The sequence below is a fragment of the Carassius gibelio genome, chromosome A2 (assembly GCF_023724105.1).
Source record: "Carassius gibelio isolate Cgi1373 ecotype wild population from Czech Republic chromosome A2, carGib1.2-hapl.c, whole genome shotgun sequence".
Taxonomy (NCBI): Eukaryota; Metazoa; Chordata; class Actinopteri; order Cypriniformes; family Cyprinidae; genus Carassius; species Carassius gibelio.
In genome coordinates this window covers 15,013,643-15,041,404 of record NC_068372.1, presented here as the reverse complement: position 1 = coordinate 15,041,404, position 27,762 = coordinate 15,013,643, and the positions used below count along the sequence as shown (strand labels likewise).

At 37.5% G+C, this 27,762-nt stretch overlaps 1 protein-coding gene across 10 annotated transcripts; it reads left to right on the top strand.

Moving 5' to 3' along the window:
* Positions 1 to 431: 431 nt before the first annotated feature.
* On the top strand, positions 432 to 27,059 carry LOC128027565 (kinesin-like protein KIF1A). Of its 10 annotated transcripts, XM_052615295.1 has the most exons (49): positions 432 to 744; positions 3,211 to 3,397; positions 4,815 to 4,888; positions 5,020 to 5,199; positions 5,326 to 5,391; positions 5,472 to 5,650; positions 6,669 to 6,780; positions 7,000 to 7,077; positions 7,169 to 7,234; positions 7,322 to 7,339; positions 7,413 to 7,491; positions 7,659 to 7,737; positions 7,966 to 8,108; positions 8,269 to 8,307; positions 9,357 to 9,559; positions 9,665 to 9,744; positions 9,849 to 9,924; positions 10,009 to 10,088; positions 11,020 to 11,210; positions 11,320 to 11,500; positions 11,777 to 11,849; positions 11,952 to 12,045; positions 12,201 to 12,349; positions 12,449 to 12,627; positions 13,343 to 13,480; positions 13,618 to 13,905; positions 16,253 to 16,371; positions 17,348 to 17,433; positions 17,592 to 17,727; positions 18,022 to 18,196; positions 18,492 to 18,582; positions 18,678 to 18,796; positions 18,879 to 18,934; positions 19,024 to 19,132; positions 19,238 to 19,304; positions 19,559 to 19,643; positions 19,793 to 19,898; positions 20,240 to 20,263; positions 20,367 to 20,481; positions 20,664 to 20,797; positions 20,968 to 21,029; positions 21,140 to 21,285; positions 21,380 to 21,565; positions 22,192 to 22,263; positions 22,576 to 22,694; positions 22,849 to 22,962; positions 23,764 to 23,956; positions 24,076 to 24,194; positions 24,306 to 27,059. In XM_052615295.1, the coding sequence occupies exons 2-49, from the start codon at positions 3,292 to 3,294 to the stop codon at positions 24,379 to 24,381; spliced, it is 5,460 nt and encodes a 1,819-aa protein (XP_052471255.1). In that variant the 5' UTR covers positions 432 to 744; positions 3,211 to 3,291; the 3' UTR covers positions 24,382 to 27,059. The 10 variants fall into 10 exon arrangements, with proteins under 10 accessions (XP_052471255.1, XP_052471271.1, XP_052471264.1 ...); XM_052615311.1 differs by lacking the exon at positions 8,269 to 8,307 and having other exon boundaries at positions 9,426 to 9,559; XM_052615304.1 differs by lacking the exon at positions 8,269 to 8,307.
* The last annotated feature ends 703 nt before the right edge of the window (positions 27,060 to 27,762 follow it).

Sequence of the window (27,762 nt, the reverse complement as noted above, 5' to 3'; positions counted from 1 at the left end):
GAACAGCACTTATTTTAAATGTGAATGTCTTTACCGTTACTTGTAATGATTTTTTATGTATCTTTTCTGAATAAAGGAATTTATTTTTAACTGTAGTGTACATTTGCATGTCTTATTTATTTATTTTTTATAAGTGAACCCAACTTGTTTGTCTCCTTGCATCAGCCTGGCTGGCATCCTCAGTCTTCAATGAGTCCACTGCGAGGGTCCGTGACGTGCATACTGACTGAGACACAAACAAACCCCACCGGCTCAGCTTATACCATTTAAAATGAGCTCTTTGTGCTTTTAACACTGTGGCTTATAAATGAGAGGACATGGACACAAATCCGTGAACCGTGGTCTTTTGACTGTCCTGTGATGCTTTTATCACACTCTTCCTTTCTGTCTGTGGTTCTCTCTCTCTCTCTCTCTCTCTCTCTCTCCGTGCAGCATCCAGAGCCATTTTGCGTTAGGCTGAAGAAGCACTGTCTCTCAGCGCATTCCCACATCTATTAACCCTCCATCAGCTTCCTGACGCACCACTGCGTACCAGGCCCTGCAAAACCAGACTCCCTCAGTCTGATGGTCTTGCCAGGGGGGGCTCCACCTGCATTGATGTTGCTGAGCTGGGGAGAGGCTGAGAGCCTATAGGAAAACACATAACAACTGGGTGAGGAAGAAGAAGACGGTGGATGAACGCAGACTTGATGGAATAGCCCACCGCTGTCCGCGATCCCGACAGGATATTATCGTCAGGAATCAGTATGTGAGATCTTGATTATTGTTTGTGTGATTTGTGGGTTTTTAAACCATTGTTTTTCATGTCTCTTATGAGAATAAGGAGGGTGGTGCACTCTGTTCCCTTGTGGTCCTGTTCCGAAAGCCACATAGAGGCTGTTGGAATAGAAAAGGATAAAACAAAAAATGGAAAAGATCTTGAAGGAGATGTTTATTGTTTATTCAGTAATCAGTCATTTACACGCATTGTCTGAGACTAGCCATGGTGCTGAAGGATGCTGTTTATGTGTGCAGGGTGAGGCTATGTCATGAGATCTGGGCCTTTTTCATAACGGTTTATGTTTTTATTTGTAAACCCAGAAAGATTAAACCGACAAATATGTTACTGAGGGAAAAGACGAATATATGGAGCATTTTTTTATTAGATGCGTTGAGGGTGTATACAGTTCGCACCAATATTTGCGGACCAGGACACGATTTATTTATTTAGCTAATATAAGAAATTAGAAATGAAATTCTGTATGTTTGACTGTATTCTGCTCTGTACTAAAGACTCGGACAAAATAGCTATTGCCATAACAGACACGTCACACGTTACCACCTCAAGTCTACAACGACGCGGTAGCCTACGCTGAAACGCTTATATAGTGTTATATAGTTATATAGTGTTAATTAGATGATGATGATGTCGATTATAATCGTGTAGGTAATTTTTTTGATTATACTTGGAGCGCGTTTATGTCGCGTCACTCGCAGTGTATGTGGTGTTGCATCTCAGCATCTACGCAGACGCAGCTCTAAATATAAACAGATGGGGTACATGTTTATATATGATGTGATGATCTTGTTTTGTATAACTGGTTAGCTTAATGACCTTTTAAACGGCTTCATTGGGTTTGTTTTGGCGGCTGGGCTGAAGCTGACGCAAATGTGCGTCCATCACAGCTGCTTCATGACTGTATGGATGACGGTCAGCAGCCATTTTCAGCAGAATGTAAGGGATATGTGATTAATAACATTTGCTCCATATTGTGTACAAACATAACCATGATTTTCTGCTCGAAGGAGGGGACTTAAAGCCCAGTTTTTTTTTTTTTTTGATAGTGTATGGGCAAATGCTGTCCAAATTCGCCCACAACTTGTTATTAATAGCCACATTCTATTTTTAGTTATTAATATTTCACCATGGGTGGGTATCACATTAAGTTGCCAGTAAAATGAAGGGGGAAAATAATCAAAGTATAAATTAATAGGATAATTTTCAATATTAAATGTTGCAATAAATAGCCTATATATGTTATCTTTTTTCCAAATTATTTCTACAGTAAATCATTGTTATTCCTCATGGCACCTTAAGTGAATTTGTTGATATGCTTTTTAGAAAGGAATAAACTAGGAAAATTTTTCTCATCATGATTTGGTAATTTGCAGTATGAAAGAAATGACATAAAACTCAACCCACTTCCATTTTATATATATAAAAAAAATTCAGTCTTTTAATTGGATTACTATATCCACAGTTGGACAGTTATTACATGGGTTATGTTGGACATCGTAATCTTTTGTTCAGAGTTGTTGAAATGAAATGTCCCAGAGTTTATTTTTATGATGTTATGATAATTGCATACAGTTCAATTCCCATGTTTATAAATAATCACAAACAATGTATGGTTATAACCCATATAATGAAACATTATTTATTACAAATAATCCCAGGGAGCATGAGAATTTGAATTTACTTATTAATTTATTAATACAATTATCTTGCTTTATTGTAATCTGTGATATGGATTTAGTAAGTACTGTATATTAAAAACAAGAAAATCTGTAATTTTTTAATTGTTGCAGTGTTTCCAACAGTTTTCTGATATAGTGTCTGGTTTTGAATCGATTATAAGAGCTCTTAATTTGATATATGTGAAGATAGCTACAATACGAGTAGCTTTAGTGTCTGCATGCCTTGAATAGTCCTGAATTTTACTCTCGGATTCTGATTTGAACAAGCTGTTTGTTTGTTCTTTTATTAAATCTGCATATGAATCCTAAACCTGAATCCTAAAAATCCTAAGTCTGTTTCGCTACATATAGTTTTTCAAGTTCACATAGCCATATCTGATGTACAGTAATCTACTGAATGAGATAAAGGCCTGATGAGTCATGTTTTGGATCTCAGAGAACTCCATTACCTAAATGAGAATATCAGTGGTGTAATTTAGCCAATACAATACTGAACAGATTTATGGGGATTTTCTTTAATTATCTCTTCAAGTGAATTGCTAAGGTACTAAATCTAAAGAGTATGCCTTAACCCATTTCTAGTCTTGTTTTGCAAATGAAGAGTTGACTTTTGACGAAACATGGTGTTTTTTTGTTATTCTAATTGCCTAATTGTATCTTTACTGTACTCTTAATTCTATAGTGAAGTAAAATAACATCTATTCTTTTGCTATTCCAGCACATACAGTGGCATGTCTGCGTTTCTTTCTACAGTTGGCAGGTGGCCTCTGATTCCTGGCTGGGCTTCGTCCCATCAGATCCTGTGCAGTAGCAGAGTTCCAGCACGCAGACACCATGGCAGGTGCCTCGGTCAAAGTAGCCGTCAGGGTCCGTCCCTTCAATTCACGAGAGATCGGAAAAGAGAGCAAGTGTATCATCCAAATGACAGGCAACACTACCAGTGAGTGTTCTTTCAAAACACATATTTTCACTCGCTGTCAATGTTGATTTAAACTCATCTGAGTAAAAGTTGTTTGTCACTGTGCTGTATGACTAATTTATGACTAATGAAATATTTATTCATGGTCTCTCATCAGCACCACCATGAGAGGAAATATTAGTGCATCTCTAGGCTTGCAGTTTTGAAAACGTCAAAAGGGTCATACTTTAGTTTTCTGTAAAGGTTTTCTTTTAAATTGGTGAGGTCTGCAGCCTGTCACCACCTGACTGTTTGTTGACTTCAAATTTACTGTACATTAGTTCTAATTTTTCAGAAGTCAAACTATAAAAATGCTGTGCAATAGTGTTGCATTTATCCATCAAGACAAAAATATGAGAGACTTAGAGATGCAAACTGGTTCATCTGATAAATGTTTCTCTCTATTATGCAAGAAAAATAGCAAAATAATTTCATTGTCACAACAACATTTTTATAATACATATATTTTAATAAAAATCATGGGAAAACATGGATGTAAAAATATTTATCACTGGTAAATGTTCATTTCACATGCCTTTAGGAAAAGACTTGGACATGTTCAGAAACAAGGTCCACTTCATGCCAAGAACTCTGTGGTATTTCAAGGCCCCATTTCTAGAGCAGCTCCAAAAACTGCCCTGTTGTTCTGCCTGCAGCGTGAGTGCATGGGAAAACAGAGTCAGCTGATGCAGAGTGTGAGGTCACACACACTGCATGGCTTTGTGCTGGTGAAAGGATGCAGGAGGTTCATGATCTCATTCCCAGAACCCCAGGGATGGCATGATTCATGCTTCCTTAGACTCATCTGTCCTGAAACATGCAAACATACACGTATAGTGACAGTGCAGAAAATGCTGTTATGATGACTATATTGAGATGATATTTTTGCCTTTTTGAACATGGCTTTTGTGCTTTCTATTTTAGTATATTTTAAAATCTAATTTATTCCTGTGGTGGCAAAGCTGAATTTTCAGTAATTCAATATCAAATGATCCTTTAAAAATCAATTTAATATGCTGATTTGATGCCCAAGAAACATTCATTATTATTATCATCAATATTGAAAACAGTTGTGCTCCATTATATTTTTTTGTAAGCAGTAATATATGTTTTTTTTTTTTAGTTCAAAAGAACTTAAAAATAAATCAGTTGTACTATTATAAATACCTTTACTGTCATTTTTGTAATCTTCCTAAACCCAAAGTTTTGAACGGTTATGAATACATAAATAGTGAAGTTCCTTTGACCTCATCATGGGGTTTTTAATGTCATCTTTTGCCAGACTTCAGAGCTGAGTGTTATTGAAATTAAATGATGAGTCTGGAAAGAGTTTTACTTAATTGTTTTCTCCATTAGATTGTAGATTTATTCTTATTGACATGTTCTTTTTGTTTTCTAGCAATTATGAACCCGAAAGTGCCAAAGGAGAGCAAGAGCTTCAACTTTGACTATTCCTATTGGTCACATACAACGGTGAGTTTCTTCATATTAACTGCCAAATCTGCCTCTTACACAACTCCCTGCTGCTATTTTTAATTATACATGTTACTGAGACATTTATGGTTATTAACTTTTTTTACTTTGTGCATTTCTGTCTTCAATAGCCAGAAGATGTGAATTATGCATGCCAAAAGCAGGTTTATAAAGACATAGGGGAGGAAATGCTTCTGCATGCTTTCGAGGGATATAACGTCTGCATCTTTGCCTATGGGCAAACTGGGGCAGGAAAGTCATATACCATGATGGGCAAGCAAGAGAAAGACCAAGAGGGCATCATCCCACTGGTAGTACACTATAATACCATCTGTAATTGACATTATCGCTGTCTTTGATATTGTAGCAAATACTGAAGCTTAGATGCTGCAGGGTTTAAACTAACACATTCGTAATGCTGAATCTATCTGTGACAGCTGTGTGAGGACCTGTTTACCAAGATCAGTGACAATAATGACAACAGCATGTCATACTCGGTTGAGGTAAGAGCAGCACCTGCATCATAAATTGCATTTTTACCATAGAATCATTATAGCATGATAAAATGTTGTTGTTTTTTCAGGTCAGTTACATGGAGATCTACTGTGAGCGTGTGCGGGACCTTCTGAACCCAAAGAACAAAGGGAATCTGCGTGTGCGAGAGCATCCTCTGATGGGACCTTATGTGGAGGACCTATCAAAACTGGCCGTTACTTCCTACAGTGACATACAGGACCTGATGGACTCTGGAAACAAAGCAAGGTGACACAAATTTGAGTATAGATCACACTACCATTTAAAATGTTTGGGGTTGTTAAGATTTTTTAAAAGTTTAGAATGTCTCTTATGCTTTTCTATGCTACTTATATTTTATTCAACTAAGAATTACAATGGTGTTTATAGAATTCCTTGATGTGTAGAAAGTTCAAAAGAACAGCATTTATTTGAAACAGAAATCTTTTGTAACATTATAAACATTATAAACTTTTTTACTTTTAATAAATTTAATGTGTCCTTACCGAGCGGCAACCTTGTGCACTCTGTCGTGAAGCCAATAAGGAAGTGACAAAAACTGCAATTCATCGACTGGCCGCTTGAGGCTGGCTGCAAAAGGGAGTCAGTCCCATAGACTCCCCATGTTAAAATGCCCAGCTTTACAGCAGAAATAAACATGTTTACAGCCTGGTTCAAAAAATTATTTTGGTCTATATTGCTAATTTTGCCCTTCATGACAACTGTGAGGGGGGTGATTTTTTTTTAAACTCATCCTTTTAAATTATATTAAGACTTAAAGTTCTGCATAATTAAGGGCGTGGCCACTTGAGTGAAAGGTGGATTGCCGCTGCTGACAATGCCGTCGCGCTAGGTGGGTGTGGCTTCAGCAATCAGCTCCCGCCTTTTTGCCCATTTTCGATTATCCGGGAGAGTCGCCTTGTGACGCGCTGCCAAGATGGCGATGGCCCGCTCTGCACACTTTGAGCTTCAAAAGCGCTATTGAGGAGTCTATGAGTGACGTCACGGACACTACGTCCATATTTTTTTACAGTCTATGGTCCTTACAAAAAAAAGGTTTGAATTTCTTAAAAAAAAAAAAAAATACTGACCCCACACTTTTGCACAACAGTGTATATATCTCTGCACATCATTTTGAGCGAATGAAAATTGTGGGAAAATTGTATTCATCTAAAATGAAGCATAAATTCTTACTTTTTGGATAAGATAATCTATGTATGTAAATGAAATTCAATTATTCACCACTGCATCGCTTTTCTGTTATCAGGACTGTGGCGGCCACCAACATGAATGAGACCAGCAGCCGCTCCCATGCTGTGTTCAACATCATCTTCACACAGAAACGACATGATAGTGAAACAGAAAACACGTCTGAAAAGGTACTGCATCCTCTCCTTCAGCCTTTCTCACCAGGTCTTCACATATTATGGCAAAGTTAATGTGACTGCCTCTTCAGAAATAGACTAGAAGGCAAAAGTAGGTGATACTCTGCATTTCAAGCATCACTGATGGATGTTGGCAGTTTGAGGCTGAAGTTGCTGGTTTGTGCTGTAGAGTGCTTCACCGTTCTTAGACAAAACATTTCCATTTGCAAACAGGTCAGCAAAATCAGCTTGGTAGACTTGGCAGGGAGTGAGAGGGCTGATTCTACTGGAGCTAAAGGCACTAGACTCAAGGTGGGTCACTTTGAGTTCAACATCTTCAGTTTTCATTTGTCTTTTCGGATGAATGCATCTTATAAATGTGCCTGCTTTGACGTTTTTCTAGGAGGGAGCCAATATCAACAAATCTTTGACAACACTAGGCAAAGTTATCTCGGGTCTGGCTGAGATGGTAAGACTCCCGTTAGTTTACAAATAAAAGTTCTTAAAGGAGAAGTCCAAAAATGGTAAACATTAAACAAATATTGTTGTTTTGTAGGACTGTGCACCAAACAAGGTAAGGATCAGTTTAATTTGTCTTTAATTATCAAGCATTTATAGCTTTGACAATTGACACATTCTCCTTACAGAACAAGAAGAAGAAGAAAGTGGAGAGCTTTATTCCATACAGAGATTCAGTTCTGACATGGCTGCTGAGAGAAAACCTCGGTATGAGGCTTTATGGACCATGCACATACAGTACTTTCTTAAAAATTATAACTGCTCTCCAGCACATAACGAAATGCATATTGCAGCCAATGTGGTCAGTTTACCTGTGGTATGGTCTCAAAACGTTAAAAAGATTCCTGAAGGTTACAATGTTTTTCATTTATCAGGAGGAAACTCGCGCACTGCTATGGTAGCAGCTCTAAGCCCTGCTGACATTAACTATGATGAGACCCTCAGCACGCTCAGGTAAGAACCACCTATTGCCATAAAGGCATTACTGTATTTTAGACTAATAACCTAGAAACGTGTAACATTAAAAACTGTTTTTGTTTGGTAATGGCTATGCATTAGCTATGAAGAATTGATCTATGTTTTTAGATGTTATTAGCCTCAACAGGTAATGTTCTGTATGCTGAAAGTTTTGGCACATTCTGAAACCGTTTTGGATAGTTAGTAGCAATATCACTGTCACAGGTATGCTGACCGAGCCAAGCAGATCCGCTGCAATGCCGTCATCAATGAAGACCCCAACAACCGCCTGGTGCGTGAGCTGAAGGACGAGGTGGCACGTCTGAAGGACCTGCTCTATGCTCAGGGTCTTGGAGACATCATTGAGAGTGAGTCACCTGATACACTTCAAACTGAGCATCACAATGTTTCACTCTACTTAAAATGACAGATTTCCTCTCAGATTCAAATGCTGCCAGGCGATATTATGAGTAAAGCAGCTCTAGGAATGTGTCTGAAGGATTTGTCTTCTCTCCCTGTTTTTCTCAGCATATCGGGCACAGGCTCCTGGGATATCTGCTCTCAAATGTGTGTATTTTGGCACCCTAAAGGCTTCACAGCTTATGATAAACCAGGGGTCGGCAACTTTTTTATTTTTTCTTAACATGAAATGTAGTTTTTTATTTACAGTATATTACAAAACCTAAAAATTCAAAAGCAGTGCCAAAGTGTGTCACCCATGCAGCACTGTGAACAAGACTGTAACTCACAGGACACACATTTATTTGGGTGTCTCACTATTGCACTATTGCATTTGCAGGTTTTAGTTTGCTCTGCGCTGTCTGATACATAATTATTTATTTTTTATTTTTCAATGCACTCGTTCACGCCACATGCCAACGTTTACTCTCAAGAGCGTATTTTTACTCTTATTTGCTTTATAAGTGTTCATTTTTGCAGTCTGACCGCAACATTTTATAATAAATAGTTTAAGTATATTACAATCATATAACAATCATACAGTAAATCCTCTGTCCTTTTTATATGTGTGCCAGTATTGACCCTTTCTAATGCTGCCGACCCCTGCGATGGCCAAAGCAGGAATCTCTGGACCACCAAAGTCCATGCTGTGCAGTTTCAACTAATCAGTTTAAATAAAACGAGTTAATCTGACGGGGAACACAATTATTGGACACCGCTGCTCTGATGGTCCAAAGGCACTCTAGAGGTTTTGCTTGGGATTTGCCTCTACTTGAAGCGCAGGCATGTGGTCATCTATGCGGTCTGTGTAGTCACAGATCAGTATTACATTGAGTGTTCAGTTCATCTCCATGCTCATTATCTCAAGCATGGTTCAATGAATTTGAGGCATGATGGAAAAATACATTAATGATAATTTTTGATGTTCTGATTTACTTGGAAAATCAAACACACTACAGTGTCTGAAGTCCTCAAATTGATGTCCTCTACCCTGCGCCCCTGCAGCTTTATAACCTTTTTGATTCGCTTTTCAACTTTATGTTTGACACTTTCTACTCTTCCTCCTTCCCCTTCTTTTCTGTTTCCATGGTTTTCCTTTTCTCTCTTACCACAACTTTATCCTTTGACTCTCCAACCTGTTCCCACGTGTTGCCCAGACTTGTCCAGTTACAAGACTAATCTCAGTAGCATCCAGGCTGTCAATCAAAGGGGTGATCTCTCCACAGTGACCAATGCCATGACAGGGATGAGTCCCTCGCCCTCCCTCTCTGCCCTGTCCAGCCGAGCTGGCTCCATCAGCAGCCTGCATGACCGGATCATGTTCAGCCCAGGTAGCGAGGAAGCCATTGAGAGGCTGAAGGTGAGAGAGAAGCTGTTGGGATGCCTGGATAGATGGTGTGATAAATGAATAAGGCCCAGTGCTGATTGTCTTAATTTCTTAATGTCTGACCTCTTTTCCAACTAGGAAACTGAGAAGATAATCGCAGAACTCAATGAAACTTGGGAAGAGAAGCTTCGTCGCACCGAGGCAATTCGAATGGAAAGGTTGGAGACCTCTGAGAGATTTTATCTTGAAATGTGTCTAAATTCAAGTTTTGTATTCCATGTGTAAAAAAAATAAATAAATACAAATCTTCTATTTTCATCAGGGAGGCACTTTTGGCTGAAATGGGTGTGGCGATGAGGGAAGATGGAGGAACCGTTGGAGTCTTTTCACCAAAGAAGGTTAGAAGATCATATGTGCTTTCTAAAAGGAAGCTAGCCTCGTCTTATGCTTCAATCAGCACTTCCTTATGATTTGACTTTCAGACATCTCACCTGGTCAACCTCAATGAAGATCCACTGATGTCTGAATGCTTGTTGTACTACATTAAAGATGGAATCACAAAGTAAGAATGTTGTTTATTTACACCCAGTATTTTCAGTCATGGACCACAAAGACATTGCAGGGTGTGTGTTATTTAACATGAATTAACAATGAACACTACTTTGCATTAAAGACTACAGCATTTATTAATGCTGATCTCAACATTTTCTAATAGATTTAAGATCAAAAGTTGTATCTGTTAACATTAGTCATGCACTGTGACTTTATTGTAAAGTGTTATACAAATAAAAAAATAAACATTTCTAACTACATGACTAACCATTAAAGGTGCTGTAGGGAACTTTTGTAAAAAAATTTTTTTTACATATTTATTAAACCTGTCATTATGTCCTGACAGTAGAATATGAGACAGATAATCTGTGAAAAAAATCAAGCTCCTCTGGCTCCTCCCAGTGGTCCTATTGCCATTTGCAGAAACTCCATCGCTCCCGGGAAAAAACAACCAATCAGAGCTGCGGTCCGTAACTTTGTTTGTGTTCAAAATGTAGAAAAAATGTATATAATAAGCGAGTACACCATGAATCCATTTTCCAAACCGTGTTTTTGGCTTGTCCTGAATCACTAGGGTGCACCTATAATAAGTGTTTATATTCAGACTTTTAGATTGCTTCGGGGGTACCGCGGCGGAGTAACCCAGTACCTTTGTGATTCTTCATAGACATAAACAGAGAGAAGTAGTTCCGGCTACAATGTTCTTCCTTTTGACGCAAGCAGTTCTGTTTATTAACCGCTAGAGCGTCAAAAGTTCCCTACTGCAGCTTTAACTAATGATCTAACTCATGTTAAAAATAACTAATGAACAAAAACCTTTAACTAATGTTAAAAATAATACACAAAAAGTGTTGGCCAAAAAAAAAAACAGTACATTTTTGTTAAATTTTTCCTATTTTTTCCCTTTTATTCTGACATATGGCCTCCATGTTTTCCTGCAGGGTCGGCCGGGAGGATGCCAGCAGTCGCCAGGATATTGTCTTGAGCGGCCACTTCATTGAAGACGAACACTGTATCTTTACAAGTAGCACAAATGCCTCAGGAGAGGGTACGGTGGTCCTGGAGCCCTGTGAGGGAGCAGAGACTTACGTTAATGGGAAGAGAGTGACAGAACCCACTGTTCTCAGATCAGGTAACTGCTTCAGTTTCTAGGCACAAACATGGCCAGTCTATTGAACAACTTTCTTTTTTTTTGGTCTCTGTAAGATGTTTTGACCCTGTCTTTTATCTATCTATCTTAGGTAACCGTATCATAATGGGCAAGAGCCACGTGTTCCGCTTCAATGACCCTGAGCAAGCACGGCTAGAGAGGGAGAGAACCCCATGTGCAGACACACCTGTGGAGCCAGTGGACTGGGCCTTTGCCCAGAGAGAACTACTGGAAAAACAAGGCATTGATATGAAACAAGAGATGGAGCAAAGGTACATATATCGCATATCAAATCTAGATAGGTGGAGCTGGAGGAGGTGGAGGGTTTCAGCTCTGATAACATGCTCCATGACCACCTACAGTGAACCCCGAACCAGACTAAATGTTAAATGTTGACCAAGATAGAGTTTCGTGACTGATCTAGATATTTAAACCACTCTGAGAATCAGATCAGCTGGCTAAAACCACCAAATCAACCAGCTTATAATTAGTATCAGCTCCAATATCTAGTTTTTGTGGCTTTACTCTGAGGCCCACATCATTTACAGGTTACAGGAGCTAGAAGACCAGTACCGCAAGGAGAGAGAAGAAGCAAGCAACCTTCTGGAACAACAGAGACTAGTAAGTCATTTTAGACTATTAAGAGCTTAATTTGTCCTTAAGAGGGAGAAACTGGAAGAATCTGTCAATAAAATTCAAATTTAACATAGATTTTTCATTTAGGACTATGAGAGTAAGCTGGAAGCTCTTCAGAGGCAGGTCAACTCAAGATATTACCCAGAAACTACTGAGGAAGAGGAGGAACCTGAAGAGGAAGGTGGGTAATGCAGTTTAAACCACATATGTACTGTATGATCTGAGCCATATCATGTGCATAATCAAATTAGCATATGATTTCATGTTCTAAAAACATGTGCTGTAAGTGCTTAGTTGTTTCTGAGACATCTCATGGTTCATATTTTGGTCCTGTAGTGCCGTGGACAAAGCGAGAGACAGAACTGGCCCTCTGGGGTTTCCGGAAATGGCGATTCTATCAGTTCACCTCTCTCAGAGACTTGCTCTGGGGAAATGCAATTTTCCTCAAGGAGGCTAATGCCATTAGTGTGGAGCTAAAGAAAAAGGTACACTGAAATGATTTTAGGTCAGCTTAATGAAAAAAAAAAGTTCATTTAGGTATAAATGGATACAAATCTAATAATTGTTCCCTTTTTACTTTGCAGGTTCAATTTCAGTTTGTACTACTAACGGACACACTGTACTCCCCACTGCCCCCTGACCTCTTGCCCCCTAGCATAGCCAAAGATAGGGAGAAAAGGCAGTTCCCACGCACCATTGTGGCAGTAGAGGTTCAGGACCAGAAAAATGGTGCCACACACTACTGGACACTGGACAAACTCAGGTACAGTGAGATTAAACATACACAATATGCACAAAATGCCCACAAGAGGAGTCTAGCCCTTAAGTTATGCATGACGAGTTATAACTCAGCTATTTTCAAAATGGTGTTACTTTTCCGATAAAATGCTTATTTTTTCACCAGAAATGATGTGACATAACAATATCAATATTAGTGAATTGTTAGGTCAGACAGATAATGTAAATAAATGATTCACCAACCAATTCAACCCAACATAATTTTGCCGTTTAAATTATATACTAAAAAGAGATTGTCCTATTAAAAATCATGCTTACATGCATTTTGTTTGTAGTTACTGTAGTAGTGTCTAATTAATGTTTTAACTGAGTAGCTTGGCTATAGTTGAACTATTTTAAATTATGATGAATATGTAGCTTGTTTACACCTTCAACACTAATTAAAAAAATGTAAAGGGGATTAATTCAGATACTATAAAATGAACAAGTATTTTCTACACTATCAATGCTTATGCCCTTGAATAATGGCCAAATAGACTTAAATTGATGTCACAGTCATGACTATTTGGTATTTGGTACATTATTATTCTAAAGAGACAAAAATTTGGATGCACTATGTGTAGAAGTAATCATAATGAATTTTAGCGGCCTTTTCCTTTTTGGTTTATGTCTAAAAAGTGAGCATATAAATGGAACATCACAGAGTATGCTTTGCTTATGCATCACTGTTGTCCCAGCAGACAAAGACTGGATCTGATGAGAGAAATGTATGACCGAGCAGCAGAGGTGCCCAGTAATGCAGTCGAGGACTGTGAACATATGATGTCCGGCGGTGACCCCTTCTATGACCGCTTTCCATGGTTCCGTCTGGTTGGTCGGTGAGTAACTGATCAGTCAAATTTGTTTGCTTTAAAGTGCTGAGTGGATGCCGGTATTCCCACTGTACATGACTGGAAACAGCGTGTGCGTGTGTGGTGTTGTACTAACCCAGTTCCCGTGTTTTCGGGTGCACCAGCACTCCCATTCTCAACACGTGCATGAGCAAGCGCATGAGTGACCTTACCCTCTCCCCCACCCTCTCCGACCCCGACTCTGACATAACCGAGCTCGCTGATGAGCGGCATTATGGGAAAGTCAAGGTGGAGGAGGAGGAGTTGGATGACCCGGATGATGAGATCTTTATGGAGGACCCTGGCTCAGAGCTTGGGAGAGAGGAGGATGGTGTGGGGGAGGACTCCCCATGTGTCAGCGATGGCAAGGACCCCTTTTACGACCGCTGGCCTCTGTTCAGTTTAGTGGGAAGGTTGGTGAGGTTTCAGGAGCATGCTGTCAGAGGAAACTAGCTCTTTCACACTGAGTCACAGACAACAGGGTCTGTTACTAGAACTTCCTAACTGAACACAAAATAAATAAACATCACAGACGGAGAGAGAAAATATATGGGAAAGATAAAGATAATTTTGGTCAGTTCTTCAATGTATTTTAATGTTTTCAGGTAAAACAGGTAAAAATGTAATTCTTGCTAAACAAACATTAATGCCATATTTTTTGTGTTCTACATTATAAAGTCATTTTCACGGATTTTCTTGGCATTTATTATTATTAATTAGTATAAGAATTATTTGGATCTTATTTTTTTTAATATATACTTTTTTATGCTATTCTATTATGTCAATGTAAATACAGTTAAATAAAATATAATAAATGTAGTACATTTATAATAATAATAATAAAAAAAATAATAATAAATTATTTTAATTTAAACAATACATTTTGAAGCTGTTCTGTTATGTCAACACAAATATAATAAAATACATTTAACATTAATAATGATAACCACTTCAAATTTAATAAACAAACAAGCAAACAAACAAATAAATAAAAATGTTGATGCCTTATGCCAATGTAAACATAATAAAGTATAAAACAATATATAGTTTATGTATTAATAACAACAACAACAACAACAACAACAACCCACATTTCGATTTTAATTATAAATGCGTATATGAATAAAGAATGATGGTATTATAATGTCAATGTAAATATAATAAATAAAATATATTTTTAAAAATATATTTCTTTATGGTCTGTCATACAAGATTTGACTTTGAACATGTGAAAATCTTCACCTGATCTGAAGGCAGTTTTAATGTCTCTTTCTGCATGTTTCACATGTGTTTTACTTCTAAGACAACGAAGCGTTTACATTCTTTCTTATGGATTGATAATCTTATATTGTTGCATACAGTGTTGAAATGGACCATTTCAGTGGTATCTGAGGTTTTCAGTGACTGAATAAGAGGAAGCTGAACAAAATGAATAGTAATGTCAAGATTGTGAAACACAGTAAACCACTGGTGACAGATTCCTAATTGATGTTCATTTATACAGTACATAAGGCGGCTTTAGGCATTTGGAGGCATTTTAACATGTGGCTCTACAGGACAAATTAATAGTGTTGTGAATGCCAGTCATGTCAATTCTGCCATTTTGAAAGATGCAGCACTGTATGGCAACATAATACATTTTTGTCTGCTCTTTTCTGAAGTTAAATTAGCATCCTCTACAGAATTCTGTTGTTTCTGATTGGTATAAATCAGTGGATTTTTTTGTCTGAAAAGCTGCAGCGCTCAAGATGAAAGAGCTGGTTTCGACTACAGCAGTCTCAATTAGGCATGCCAGAGCTAAAATTTGTATCACAGTTTTGGATTGGCACCCACACTCTCACTTTCCTGCGCACATGCAAGATGCAAGATTTGTGACGTGTGTTGACTTTAATTTCTCTTTGATGGAGGTTAAATTCATGTATGTTTATTGTCTTTCAGTTTTTTGCTTTCCAGTTTGCATCTGGCCCAACAAGCCAAATTTTGAGTTTATTTTCTCACTAAACATTTTGTTTATCTGAGCATGCTATATTTGCGCCTCACCAATCTTGTCGAAAGCTCCTCCCCTCTGGCCATACTTGCTGCCACTCTTAAAGTCTTCCTGTCAAGCTTCATCCAGCAACAAATTGGGATCAAGAGGGCAGTTTTGAATTGAATGAATGAATTTGTACAAATCTGTCACCAAACTTAACTGCATTCAATGTCTTGTTTAGTTCAGGGATTTCATACACACATAATTGTGACATGGAATTATAATTAAACCGTCAATCAGTTAGTGAAACTTCAATTAAAAGATTTACAGACAGATTTATGACAGTGCATTTCCCTATCTTCAGCTATGTTTAAGACTTGACAATTAGAGCAGTTAGTCAAAAGTTATAGTGTAAAGTAACTTGTGGTGCAGTTTTCCTCTATGCATGCTCTCGAAACACTTTCACCAACCCTCACAGAGACCAAAACCTTTGCTATCACCGCTTTCTGTATCATTTTATGAAAATGGAACCTCTGATAGAGTATTCACAGATGAACCACAGACTTTTTGGCTTTCGTTGGAGTAGCTTCTTGTTTCGTTGCTTGTTTTGTGTATAATGTTGTGTTGTCTAGTGGCAGTGTGGCTGAGTTGATCTTCACTGACATTTTTTCAATTTAAACTTTCCATTCATGTTAACACTCTTTCTTCTTTTTTCACCCCATCAACTGTCTACAATCCCTCTTCTTTCTTTGGCTCTCCTCCTTTTCCCCACATCCCTCCTTCTCCCATAGGGCATTTGTGTATCTGAGTAATCTGCTGTACCCTGTGCCATTAGTGCACCGTGTGGCCATTGTGAGTGAGAAAGGCGAGGTCAAGGGGTTCCTCCGTGTGGCAGTACAAGCCATATCAGGTAAGTTTATCTTCATGATGCTTTCACAAACCTAATTGAGCAGATTCCAATTAGAAATTTAACTTAAGTATCATTTTACTTTTAAAAAAATAACAGTATAGGTGTACCACATGGCTCAGTATTCAGACCGATTATGTTTTCATATTTCATTGGTAAATTATTATAATAATTTTTTTAGGAATTAAATATGTACATTATATACGTATATATGTACAGGTGCATCTCAATAAATTAGAATGTAATGTAAAAGGACATTTATTTCAGTAATTCAAATTGTGAAACTTGTGTAATAAATTTATTCAGTGCAGACAGACTGAAATAGTTTAAGTCTTTGATTTATTTAATTGTGATGATTTTGTCTCACATTTACAAAAACCCACCAATTCACTATCTCAAGTAATTAGAATATGGTGAAATGCCAATTAGCTAATCAGCTCAAAACACCTGCAAAAGTTTCCTGAGCCTTCAAAATGGTCTCTCAGTTTTGATCATTGGGAAGACTGCTGAACTGACAGTTGTCCAGAAGACAATCATTGACACCCTTCACAAGGAGGGAAAGACACAAACATTCATTGCCAAAGAAGCTGGCTGTTCACAGAGTGCTGTATCCAAGCATGTTAACATAAAGTTACAAGAAGGAAAAAGAGTGGAAGAAAAAGATGCACAACTAAATGAGAGATCCGCAGCCTTATGAGGATAGTCAAGCAAAATCGATTCAAGAATTGGAGTGAACTTCACAATTAATGGACTGAGGCTGAGGTCAAGGCACACAGATGTGTTTCACAATTTGAGTTGATTTACTGAAATAAATGATCTTTTCCACAGCATTCTAATTTATTGAGATGCACCTCTATGTATGTATGTATGTATTTATTTCCTTCTTTCCTCTGAACATATTTAGAATTGTTTTGTGTATGCACGCATAAATAGGATTAAATATTAAGTTGTTGCTATAATCTTTATTTTCTTGTCACAGCTGATGAAGAGGCTCCTGATTATGGCTCAGGTGTGAGACAATCAGGAACTGCCAAGATCTCATTTGAGGATCAACAGTTTGAAAAGGTTGGTTGTGTTACTCATTTAATGTAAATGATTCTGTTTTCTCTTGGCAAATTCATTCTCACAGTTATTATCTCTGAAGTGGAGTTTGGCTTTGGATTTTTAGTTATTAAATTGCTTTCATAGAAGTTCACAGAATAATTGTTTTTCTCTTTGCTTAGTTCCACACAGAATCATGCACCGGTGGGATGTCTCACACAAATACATCTCAAGAGGAGCTGCGCATCGTAGAAGGAGAAGGACAAAACTCAGAGATGGGCCTCAGTGCTGATGAGGTCAACAACAACACCTGTGAAGGTAAAATGTTTTTTTTTTTTTTAACATTACTCTTGGACTCATTTATTTATTTTTAAGTGATTTTACTGATTTTACCCCGTTACTGAAAAAATGACGTCGTTACCTAACGCCGTTCTTTTAAACAGCGTTATTCCAAACACTGCTCTCGGCCCTGCCCCACTCATCACAGTATACATGCCAGAACATAAAATAATATGCCCAATAATCATACTGTGATATTTTTACTGTTAAAGTAGAGTCAGACAGTATTTGTATTCTAATCGTAACTGTTTTCTCATGAATTGCTGCATGTAGTCTCTCCTGATGATCCTAGCAGTCCTCTGAAGGATGGTCTGGAATGTTCTCTTGATGTGACTCAGGAAAAATCTCTCCAGCACTTGAATATCGGCAGCAACTTCACCTTCAGGGTCACAGTGCTTCAGGCCTCCAGCATCTCTGCTGAGTATGCAGATATCTTCTGCCAGTTCAAGTGAGTAGATGTATCACATCCATAGATTTATCAGGATTTTTCAAAAAAGAAACTGTGCTGTACATCTGACAGACTTTAGGGTTTGAAAGGCAAATACTTTTGCACTTTACTTACACATTTCAGACACAGTTGTTTAGACAAAAAAAAATAAAAAATGCTGCCAATTTTTTTGAAAGTTGACACTCAAAAACAATGCACCCCCTCAGTCTGAATGATGCTTCTGCAAACACTCATCCAGCATGCTCATAAGACATCTGATGCAATGTCATCTCAGCTGTCCTGTGTCTTTTTCCAGCTTTATTCACAGGCATGACGAGGCATTTTCCACTGAGCCATTAAAGAATACAGGCCGAGGGCCTCCACTGGGATTCTACCATGTACAAAATGTAATCAACCTGAGTGTCATTTATTAATGAAGTAATTCAACCAATTTTGAGATGTTACGTACATTAACAATTTGTGTGGTTTGCTACTATTGCAGATAACTGTGGAAGTCACCAAGTCTTTTGTGGAATACATCAAGAGTCAGCCAATCGTGTTTGAGGTGTTCGGCCACTACCAGAAACAGCCTTTCCTTCCTCTCTGCAAGGACTTAATCAGGTGAGCAACTTTAGATTTTTATTATTATAATATGTTTTAGTCACCTAAAGTGTCAAATAAAATGTTCCCTCCCTCCCTATAGTTCCTTACGTCCAACAAGAAGGCAGTTCCCTAGAGTTATGCCTTTATCAAAGCCAGGTAGGGTGATGTTTTGTCTTATTTCTTGACCAGTACATACAGTACTTGTGGTCTGTCTGTGTCTGAACTCTATCTCTGTCTCTCCCCAGTGCCTGCCACTAAACTAAACACGCTGACACGCTCCACTGCTGGCCCCTGTCATTGCAAATATGACCTTATGGCATTCTTTGAGATCTGTGAGCTGGAGGCCAACGGAGAGTGAGTATCTGATAAACACATTGTGGTTTATTCATTTAAGCCTATATGCATGGCAGGTTATTCCTATATAATGTAACCCTTTTATCTGTTTGTGTACTTTTTTAGCTACATCCCAGCTGTTGTTGATCACAGGGGTGCAATGCCTTGCCATGGTACATTCCTGTTGCACCAGGTAAACATGAATCCATCTTTCTGTCCCTACCGACCCCTTTAATGGTAGTACGGATGAAAAGAGATGGTATTTCATTTACACTTCTTTTTAAAAGTTTATAACATTATAAATATCTTTACAGTCAATTTTGATTAATATTTCCTTGCTGAATAAAAGTATTCATTTCTGTCAAAAAAGTTTTTACAGACCCCAAGTTTTGAACATAAATTTTTTAGATTGAGATAAAAACGGGGGATTTTTCATATTTTCTGCAGGGCATCCAAAGGAGAATTACAGTGACTATTGCCCATGAAACCGGCAATGATATTGAGTGGAAGGAGGTTAAAGAGCTCGTCATAGGTTAGAAAAATGCTGTGCTATTTTTCTCTTTTAAAAAAATGTTATCCATCACATTAAGCACTACTGGCATAGAGGACAAACGGAGATGTTATGGTGAACGTTCAGGCAGAGTTACAGATGACACAGCATTTCTTTTGTTCTTTTTTTAGGGCGTATCCGTAACACACCCGAAGCAGATGAGACTATCATCGACCCCAACATCCTATCCCTCAACATCCTGTCTTCAAGCTACATACGACCATCTTATGATGACAGGTACACCACTGATCCTTCCTCCAGTACCTCTCAATAACACAATACCTTTACAAACTGTTTTTGCTATTTGCAATATGACTATTGTGCCATAATAAAATAGCAATGTTGGCAATAACAAAGTGTTTACATGAATTCTATTTATTCAAATGATTTATATTATGCATATAAGGTCAATTAATTCATGTATATTAATCAATTACTCTAAATATGTGTGCTAACAACACTAAAAATTTACATAGATGTATTTAAATGTAATTTTATTCTTAATATTCTAATAACTAAAATATGTTAACAATATTTTAATTCACTAACATGTTCATTTCTTTATTGTGTGCTGTCAGAGTGTCATTGGGAATTGACCATAGGTATGTTTTTTCCTGGAGCATACAGAATTTTCTATTTATGTATTGTAACCCACCATATGTTTTCAAACTTGTACAAATTAATAAAAAATTTGCAACTTTTTAGGACATTTTACCGCTTTGAGGCCGCATGGGACAGCTCCATGCACAACTCCCTCCTGCTGAACCGTGTCACTCCATATGGAGAGAAAATTTACATCACTCTTTCTGCCTATCTTGAGGTGAGGAAGACCCTTTCAAACTAAATTGATCAGATTATGGCATTTAATCAATGTGGGAGATATTGGAATTAGTCAAATGAAGTTTCAACACAAGTAAGAGTAAATTCAGGTTACACAGTCAGAGGTCTAGCTCTGAATTTGATTATGAGATGCTCAACTAATGTTGTTGTTGTAATGTTTAGATGGAGAACTGCACTCAACCCACTGTCATCACCAAGGACTTTTGCATGGTGTTCTACTCCAGAGATGCTAAACTTCCTGCGTCTCGCTCCATTCGAAACCTTTTCAGCACTGGTGCCTTCAGGCCCTCTGAGAGGTGAGGAAAGTTTGCTGGCCTCTTTTTGCAGTCAAGTAAATTGATTTTGAGTCAACCAATGTACTATTTCCAAGCTCTAATGCTCAGAATTTGACATCCAAAACTGTTTTTCATTTGGATTATCATCCTAATAGTGACATTAAATGGTTAATTGGTCTTTTGTGTCTCAGTAACCGTGTGACTGGAGTGTATGAATTAAGCCTCTGCCATTTGGCTGACATTGGAAGTCCTGGTAAGTTATGTACAAATTAAAATGTTCAAATTATCAAATTTATGTCACATGAATATGAAGATTTAACCTAGTTGTTTGATTTATTTTGTTGTTCTGCTGTGATGGTGCAGGTATGCAAAGGAGGCGCAGACGGGTGCTGGACACCTCAGTGGCGTATGTGCGCGGAGAGGAGAATCTTGCGGGTTGGAGGCCCCGCAGCGACAGCCTTATCCTGGACCACCAGTGGGAGCTGGAGAAACTTAGCCTCCTACAAGAGGTAAATATGGTCCATCTGAATGATTAAGGGCTTTTAATTTTGGCTTTTTGTTTTCATTCAAGTAAATGACTGTGAGGTCTGTGTTTGCTTACAGGTAGAGAAGACCAGGCATTACCTGCTGCTGAGAGAGAAGCTGGAAGCATCTCTACTTCTGGGACAGGACTCTTTCTGTGGCAAAGACCTGATGGATTCACCAAAGGACTCCATTCCCGCGATCAACCCAGTAGTCAGTCTGTGTCTGGACAGTCCCAACGAGAGGCAGAGGGACCTGGCTGCCAAGGTGAATGTCTGCTTCTTTATAGTCACATGACACTGATAGGCTATTCCCAGCAAGTCCAGTTTGACTAAATCAAACAAAAGTGTGTGTGTGTGTGTGTGTGTGTGTGTGTGTGTGTAATGTTATGTTCAAAACAAAATTTCAATTGTATAATGTATATACATATTATTTTTTTCTTACAAGTCTTATTTTTCACACAGTTGCTTCTCAGGTAGTTATAATGAATTTTTCATATTGTACCACAAGGCTCAGTATTCAGACCAATTATGTTTTCTTATTTATTTACTAAAACTCCATTCAAAACAAAATATTCAGATACCTCAAATAATTGTTTGCCTTACAACAATAAATAAATAAGACTGGCATTTCAATAGAAAAAAATAACAAAATCATTGCAATATATTAATTCAGATTCTGTGTAACGTTAATAGACACGTTTAGTTTTTCTAATAACTTTGTTCATGTCCACATGTTAAAACTTGGTCCTGGTGAGATTAAGCCATACGTTTTTATTACTCTTAACTGTTCTTTTACTATATTGAAAACCACTACTCTGAAATGCTTAAAGTCTTAATGTCGTTGCTTTATGTATTTTATTCCTTTTTCCTCCATTCTTTTTCTCTTTTCAGTGTGTGCGACTGCTCATGCACACCTTCAACAGGCAGTACAGCCAGGTGAGCAGCAGTCTCAGTGAGAGCAAGGTGAGCCTTTACAGTGTCCATCCACACCTTGCCTCATTCTCTCCCTCATGCAGACCAGATATCTCTCTCTTTCGCTATCTCTTTTTCTTCTTGGGTCTCATTTAACATGTCTTTTTCCTTTAACCATTACAAAAAATTATCGTCATTTCATTTTCACTCTCATTCACTCATTTAGAGTAGAGCAGCATGAGTAGTGTAATAGATGCTTTAAGGGTAAGCATGGCATTGTCTGGAATATGATGAACGAGACCCTTTTAATTTGTTTCCAGCTTTATCACCAGGTGGTGCTCTTTTTTGTTTGTTTTTTTTTAGCTATCAGAGATGTCAGCATCACTTTTAGGAGAAAGTTCTTCTTCCCATCTGAGCACTTTGACACCCTCCTCCACCTGCCCATCACTTGTGGACGGACACTATTGCAGTCCAGAGCTCAGGTTTGTGTATTTTCAACATAAAGTCCAGAAGTCTCATGCTGATCTGATCACAGTATGGCTAATACTAGTTCTCTGAGAAACAGCCTACACAGTCTCAGAACACCTCAAATACTTTACAACTAACATGACTTTCTTGTTCTGTGTGATTTTTCAGAGGCGCTGAAACAAACTCTGGTGCCTCTAGCCCTGATCTCGACCCCTTCAGCCCTATAGAGAGAAAACCCAGGAGCTGCACCTTCATCCCAAACATCCAGGAGATTCGCGTCAGGTAGCACCCCAAACAGTCTGTCTCGAAAAATGTACCCCTTAACTCAATTTTAACATATAAATTAGCCTACACTGTGCAGGCAGGCAATAAAAAACTCCAGCTTATTGGTGTATTTTATTGAAGTGTGTTGACAAATGTGTGAAATGATGTACACTTACATGAGAGTCATTGTTTTTACATGAGATCACATGACAAATACTGCTTCCTTTAACCTTTTCACATTTCCTGGTTTATTAGAAGCGGAAATAATCATAGTTGTAATGAATGAAAGCTACAACAAATATAATTCTTGCATGCCCTTTTGCTCCAAAAGCTAAAGAAGAAATCCACAATAGCATTTCTATGATTTTACCAAAGAGGAAAAAAAATATTGAAACAGTGATGTCGGTCAGAAGAGAGAAAGACGTCAAATTTGCCATTGCTACCTTAGCTGTTGTATTTGTCGTATTTTTCAGTATTTTGATGTCAAAGTCATATAACACAAAGTATAGTATACTATATGTACATGTATAAAAAAATGAAAATAAATGTACAATGTTTATAATGTGTGAAATATTGGACACTTTCGGTTGAAAAAATTATTTAAGTGACATGCATGGAAATATTTGTACAATTTAACTGATAACTGAAACACTTTACTTTTGTATAACATTGCATCCACATCACTAGGTGTCAGTATAACATTCAAGACCACTGTTGAAAAACTCCTATCCTTAAAACTTTAAACATCCTAATGTATCATGTTACTGATTGCCCTGTAAATAATATGGTATCTATGTAATGTATTTTTCCTGACTACAGCCCTATTGTGTCAAAGAAAGGCTGTCTACACTTTCTCGAGCCACACACCAGTGGCTGGGTGAAGCGTTACATTGTGGTGCGGCGGCCATATGTCTACCTGTACCGCAGTGAGAGAGACTGCGTGGAGAGAGCCATCATCAACCTGTCCTCTGCTCAGGTGGAGTACAGCGAAGATCAGCAGGTCATGCTGAGGGTGAGGCCATTTATTTATACCTCATCCAATGACATTATACCCATGATTACTGAGTAAAGAGTTCTGCTAGCCATAGCTGTCTACTGATTTTGTTAACCCATGTGATGTTTGGTTCCCAGGCTCCTAACACTTTTGCAGTGCGCACTGAACACCGCAACATTCTCCTCCAAGCAGCCAATGACAAAGAGATGCATGACTGGCTGTACGCATTCAACCCACTGCTGGCAGGAACTATCAGGTATTCACTATTAATTCAATAGTGGACTTACTTTAGGTCTTGAGAACCACTGCTGTAATGGTCATGATCAGTGATATCGCTACATTTCTCCTAATCTCTCTCTACCCACAGGTCTAAGCTTTCCAGACGAAAATCAAGACAGCTGAGGATGAGAAAGTGTTTTTCTCTGGCTGAAACCATAAACTGAAAGCTAGCAGGACGTTATGATGTAATTAGGTCATGTGATCATAAGTGCCCTATCCCTATGTCATCACAGCTGCCTCTTGCCTGCCCTTCCCAGCATTCCCCTCTCAGTCTGTCCATGCCGAACATAGACTGTGGGCTTGGCTTCACAGAGTATGTGTGTTTATGTGTGTGTGTGTCAGACCATATTTAATGTAAATTTACAACATGAAATATATTCAGAACCTCCCCTTAACATACCTTAAAGCTAGAATGGCAAAACAGCATCTTAAACACGGCCCTACTCTTAGTTCATTTGTGAATGCGACTCTGCGCTCCGTTTGTGTATGTGCTTCTGCAGAGTATGTCAAGTGCTTTTACCTGGGTTCAGTAGCAGCCTCTTGGTTTTGATTATTCTGCCATGATCATTGTGACTTTTGACGGGATGCAGGTCACCTTTCATGCAGTGGATGACAGAAGGTTTGCGATAGATTTTAGACAAAAAAAAGAGGTAAATGTCCATTATTTAATCAAAAATCAGCACAGGAAAAGTACAAAGTGTCTAGCATACAGGTTTATTTTGTTTTTATTTTCAGCTGTAATGTCATTTTTACATTACGTCTTTGTTTACTTATTTATTAAGTAAGTCTTTGTTTTATAAACATAATTTATTAAGAGTGTGCTACAAAAATAATAATTTTTATTTACCTAGGTTCATTTGCACAAGTGCTTCTGCTACTTAAGAGAATCAGCTTCTTTAATCTTTCTCTATTTACAACTTTTTATTTTTTTTTTGCACAGGAAATTGGAGAGCTGTGACGCTAAATGACCCGTTACTGATATACTGAATGAAAATACATCAGAGTGCATTAAATGAGGGAGATTTTATTTCGGTTACATCACATTTTTCAAATGTGACCCTTAACCACAAAACCAGTCTTAAGTCGCTGGGGTATATTTTAAGCAATAGCCAAAAAAACATTGTATGAGTCAAAATTATCGTTTTTTCTTTTAATGCCAAAGATCATTAGGATATCAAGTAAAGATTAAGTTCCATGAAGATATTTAGTAAATTTCCTACTGTAAATACATAACAAATTCATTGTTGATCAGTAATATGCATTGCAAAGAATTCATTTGGACAACTTTAAAGATGATTTTCTCAGGATTTTGATGTTTTTGTACCCTCAGATTCCACATTTTCAAATAGTTGTATCTTGGCCAAATATTGTCAGGTCCTAATAAACCATACATCAATAGAAAGCTTATTTATTCAGCTTCGGATGATGATGTATAAATCTCAATTCAAAAAAATAGACACTTAAGACTCTATTAAGGTTTTATGGTTCAGGGTCACAAATAATATTATGCAGAAGGTTTACGTTTAAAATGCTGTATCTCAATTGCATAGTTCCTCATTTGTAACTGCTATGTTCAGCTCAATCCAGCCTTAAATGTTATAATATACTGAATATCTGTATTCAAACCTCTTACCTGGTGTTTCCTAGTGAAGCAGCAATAAGATCAAGTCTTATAAGAGAAGATCAAGTTTTAATGTTTCAAGATATAACATAAAGTCTATAAACTCTGATGACTTTTAACAAAGATTATTATATTTCTTTTTTTTTATTAGCTCAGTTCATCATTTTTTGTGAGATGAATCAGTTATTATAAGGATATAACCTTGTCTTTGCCCCACCCTTTGCCTTGAAACTATTTAGACAGTGTATACGAAGTAGAAAAAAAGTCATGGCAGTTACATCTTAAAGAGGTATTACCTGAGGCCGTGTATGAATTCAGAAATCTCTCATTTGGTTTGGGCTCATGCTATTGGTCAGTCAGCCATTTAGCACGTTGCTGTTCTAGATATCCTGAAAAAGGATTGATGTTTTGTGCCATGGGCCAGCCAACCCAAAGAGCACAACCGTAGCAGCAGCATCTAGTTGTGAACGTGCCTGAGAGAGTTCAGCAGTTCTTCAGAAGCAGCAGTATAAGTATGCCTTGATAGACTCTTAAATGAACTACAGGTTAAAAAATATAAATTAGAGAGAGACATTTAGGTATTTGGACAACATGTTGACAGTAATACATCCCAGTGCCCTGACGTTTTTTATCCATTCCTGTCTTTGATAATGCTATGTACTGTATATGATAGCATGTTGTACATATTTACTCAGCTTTTAAGTGAAATGTATCAAACGTCTCTCATTTGCCTCATTACAGAATAAGAGTAGCATTCACATAAAAATAATAGATTCAGTACTGAATTGAAGGATTACAGTTGACTATGAGCATTGACACGGTGCCCTGAAAACAAAGCATGCAAGAGGACTTTGTCAACTTACATATATATTGCAGATAAACCAGATTTTTAAGGTTTGTAGTTGAAAATATGTTTCTCTTTCACTCTCAATTGATCCTGTGTTGACATGTCTTTCTGAGCATCGTTTCAAATAAACATTTCATCCATTCAAATAATCCAAATTTTAAAAAAACATGTGTACCTACTGTAATTGTTGATTTGTTCTGTATATAAACCTAAGTGTGGTCTAGCACACGGCTGTAACCACTTTATACCGTAATGAATGGGCTGTAGTGTACTCAGTGCTCAAGTTCTTTGAGTGTTGGCCCTGTGTCTTCTAATGTCTGTGGACACTTAACACTTTGTCAGGTGTGAAATAAATGTGAAATATGCGCAATCTTGATCGACTGTATAGACTTTTTTTTTTTATCTGAATCAGATGAAGGTGCCCAAACTTTTTATTATGGCCAAAAACAGATTTATGGCCATGAGCCACAAGTAAATTCTGCATTATATCCAACCCTATTCTATTAAACTAATAAAAAATGAATTAACCGTTCATTGATATTCTATCAATTTAAATTGTAAAATACAACAAAAATGTTAAAAATGAAAAGATTAATTAGAAATGCAAATATTTCAGTCAATATTTATAAAAACCTTGTAAAAGTTTTTTTTTTTTTTTTTTTAATGGTTATAGTTGTAGTTAACTATAATAACCCAAAGGTCATCACAGGCCAACTTTGGCTCACAGGCCTAGTTTGAGCATCTCTGATCAAAATGATCTAGTAATATAAAAAACAGTATAGATATTGTAATAAAACATCTGTATTCAAGCCTCTTACATGTTGTTTTCCTAGCAATGTCTTGTAAGAGAACATTCAGTTCTGGCATCTCCAAATAAAGCAATTGAAAAAATCTGAATCACTCTTGCACTATTTTCGGATAAAACCTACTAATACCCGCTTCTTCAATCACTTTTCAAAGTATGGAATATAAATCGGGAATATAAGGAGATGTATATTTTCACTCGAGGGCTCACACTTTTTTTGGTCTCCCAATTGGTATATCATAATTATGATTTATCAAAGCATTATTTTGTGG

What these genes read in the sequence shown, in the direction of transcription:
- LOC128027565 (XM_052615295.1), top strand. Translation starts at nt 3,292, where the DNA reads ATGGCAGGTGCCTCGGTCAAAGTAGCCGTCAGGGTCCGTCCCTTCAAT. An exon ending in AATGACAGGCAACACTACCA is followed by an intron (nt 3,398 to 4,814) that starts GTGAGTGTTCTT and finishes TTTGTTTTCTAG; the next exon opens with CAATTATGAACCCGAAAGTG. An exon ending in ATTAAAGATGGAATCACAAA is followed by an intron (nt 10,089 to 11,019) that starts GTAAGAATGTTG and finishes GTTTTCCTGCAG; the next exon opens with GGTCGGCCGGGAGGATGCCA.